Source organism: Galeopterus variegatus, unplaced genomic scaffold (assembly GCF_000696425.1).
Source record: "Galeopterus variegatus unplaced genomic scaffold, G_variegatus-3.0.2 Scaffold365, whole genome shotgun sequence".
Lineage (NCBI taxonomy): Eukaryota > Metazoa > Chordata > Mammalia > Dermoptera > Cynocephalidae > Galeopterus > Galeopterus variegatus.
In genome coordinates, this window is record NW_007726476.1 from 614,624 (window position 1) to 616,599 (window position 1,976).

A 1,976-nucleotide genomic window follows, 5' to 3' on the forward strand; every position below is an offset into this window, starting at 1 on the left:
AAATGGTACTGGAGCAATTAAACATTCATAGGCAAGAAAATGAACCTCACTGTAAGTCTCAAACCATATACACAAATTAACTCAAAATGAATCATTCAAAACATAAAATTAAAAACTTTTAGAAAAAAAAAACAGGAGAAAATCTTTCCTCAAACAGGAATTGAGGGCTAGCAAAGAGTTTTTAGACTTGATATCAAAAGCCTGATTCCATAAAAGGAAAAATTGATAAGGTGGACTTCATCAAATTTAAAACGTTTTGCTCTGCTAAAGACCTTGTTAAGAGGAAGAAAAGACAAGCCACACAGGATTTGCATGATTCGTGGGAATCAATAACTCTGTTTTCTTTCAACTCTTCAGCCTCACTCCTTTCTCCAGCCACCTCTGCAGCAAAGGGTATTGCTTTAACAAGGAGAAAAAGTTAAGCGACTGCCCAAGAATCCACATGAAAGCCCTCCCACAACAGGGATACTTTGAGGCCAAAGAGAAAATTAACTGCTGGCCTAATGCCTGGCATGTAGTAGATGCCAAATGAGTATTCTCAAATTAAAAAAAAGAAAAAAAAAAGATTAAGTCACAGATTGGGAGATAATGTTTGTAAAACACATGAGTATCTGACAACGGACCTATATCTGGAATATAAAAAAGAACACTCAAAACTCAACAGTAAAAAACCTAACAATCCAACTAGAAAATGGACAGAAGACATGAAGAGACATTACATCAAAGAGGATATATAAACGGCAATTAAGCACTTAAATGATATCTAACATTAGAAATCAAAACCACATTAGGGGAATGCACACTAAAATCATGGTGAGATTACATCCACAGCTATGAGAATGTGTAAATTAAAAAAGAGTGACAATACCAAATGATATCAAGGTTGTAGGGAAACCTGAATCACCTGTAAATTGCTGGTGGGGATGAAAAATGCTACAATCACTCTGGAAAACAGTTTGTTAGTTTCTCAAAAAAACTAAACATTTAAATACCACATGACCCAGCAATTGCATTCTTGGGTATTTACCTCCAAAGAAATGAAAATATATGTCTACAAAAATCCTTACACAAATGTTTATAGTAGCTTTCTGTGATAGCCAAAAAACTGGAAAATACCCAGGTGTACTTCACCAGGTAAATGGTTCAACAAACTGTGGTACACACATCACAGATTGCTGTTGAGCAACATAAAGGAACTATTGATACACACAGCAATTGGGATGAATCTCCAGTGAGTTACACTAAGTAAAAAGAGTCAATCCCAGAGGTTATATACTACATGATTTCATTTATATAACATTCTCTTTTTGAAAATCACTTTATTCAGGTATGAGTGACTTACAATAAGCTACCTTATACAACTTGATGTGTTTGGAGATAAGCATACGTCTGTGAACCATCACCATAATCTATGTCATAAACATATGTGTCACCTCCAAAAGCTTCCTCCCTTCTCCTTTATTTACTATTATTATTATTGTTATTATTAACAAAAACATTCTTACAAAGACAAAATCATAGAAATGGAGAACAGATTAGAAGTTGCCACAGGTTAAGGAGAGAGTGAGGGTGAGAGGTAAGAGGGTATAGCTATAAAAGGCCAACATGAGGATGCTATGGTGATAGAAATGTTCTGTCTTGATTGTATCAATGTCACTGTGCTGGTTGTCATCATGTACTGTAGTTTTGCAATATATCAGCATTTTGAAGGAAATCAGGTAAAGGGTATGTGGACTCTCCGCATTATTTCCTACAACTACTTCACAATCCACAATTATCCCAAAATAAAAAGTTTTATAAAAACAACAATATAAATAAAACATTTGGCTTCTGGAGATTCTCCATTATAGGATTTATTGCTGTCTCTCTTGGATGACTTAATCATTCATTTTCTTGGAAGTACAAAGTTAGTTAAAGTGACCACGGGAACTTGTTGAGGCTTTTCATAGCAGTATGGCCACAGAATGTTATACTGG

General features: G+C 34.8%; 1 protein-coding gene across 1 annotated transcript in view; it reads right to left on the bottom strand.

Moving 5' to 3' along the window:
* Nucleotides 1-1,976, bottom strand: part of DNAH14 (dynein, axonemal, heavy chain 14) — a 390,354-nt gene that overhangs the window by 338,685 nt on the left and 49,693 nt on the right. The window contains 1 exon segment of the mRNA XM_008567995.1: nucleotides 617-629. Coding sequence (XP_008566217.1) covers nucleotides 617-629 — 13 coding nt within the window.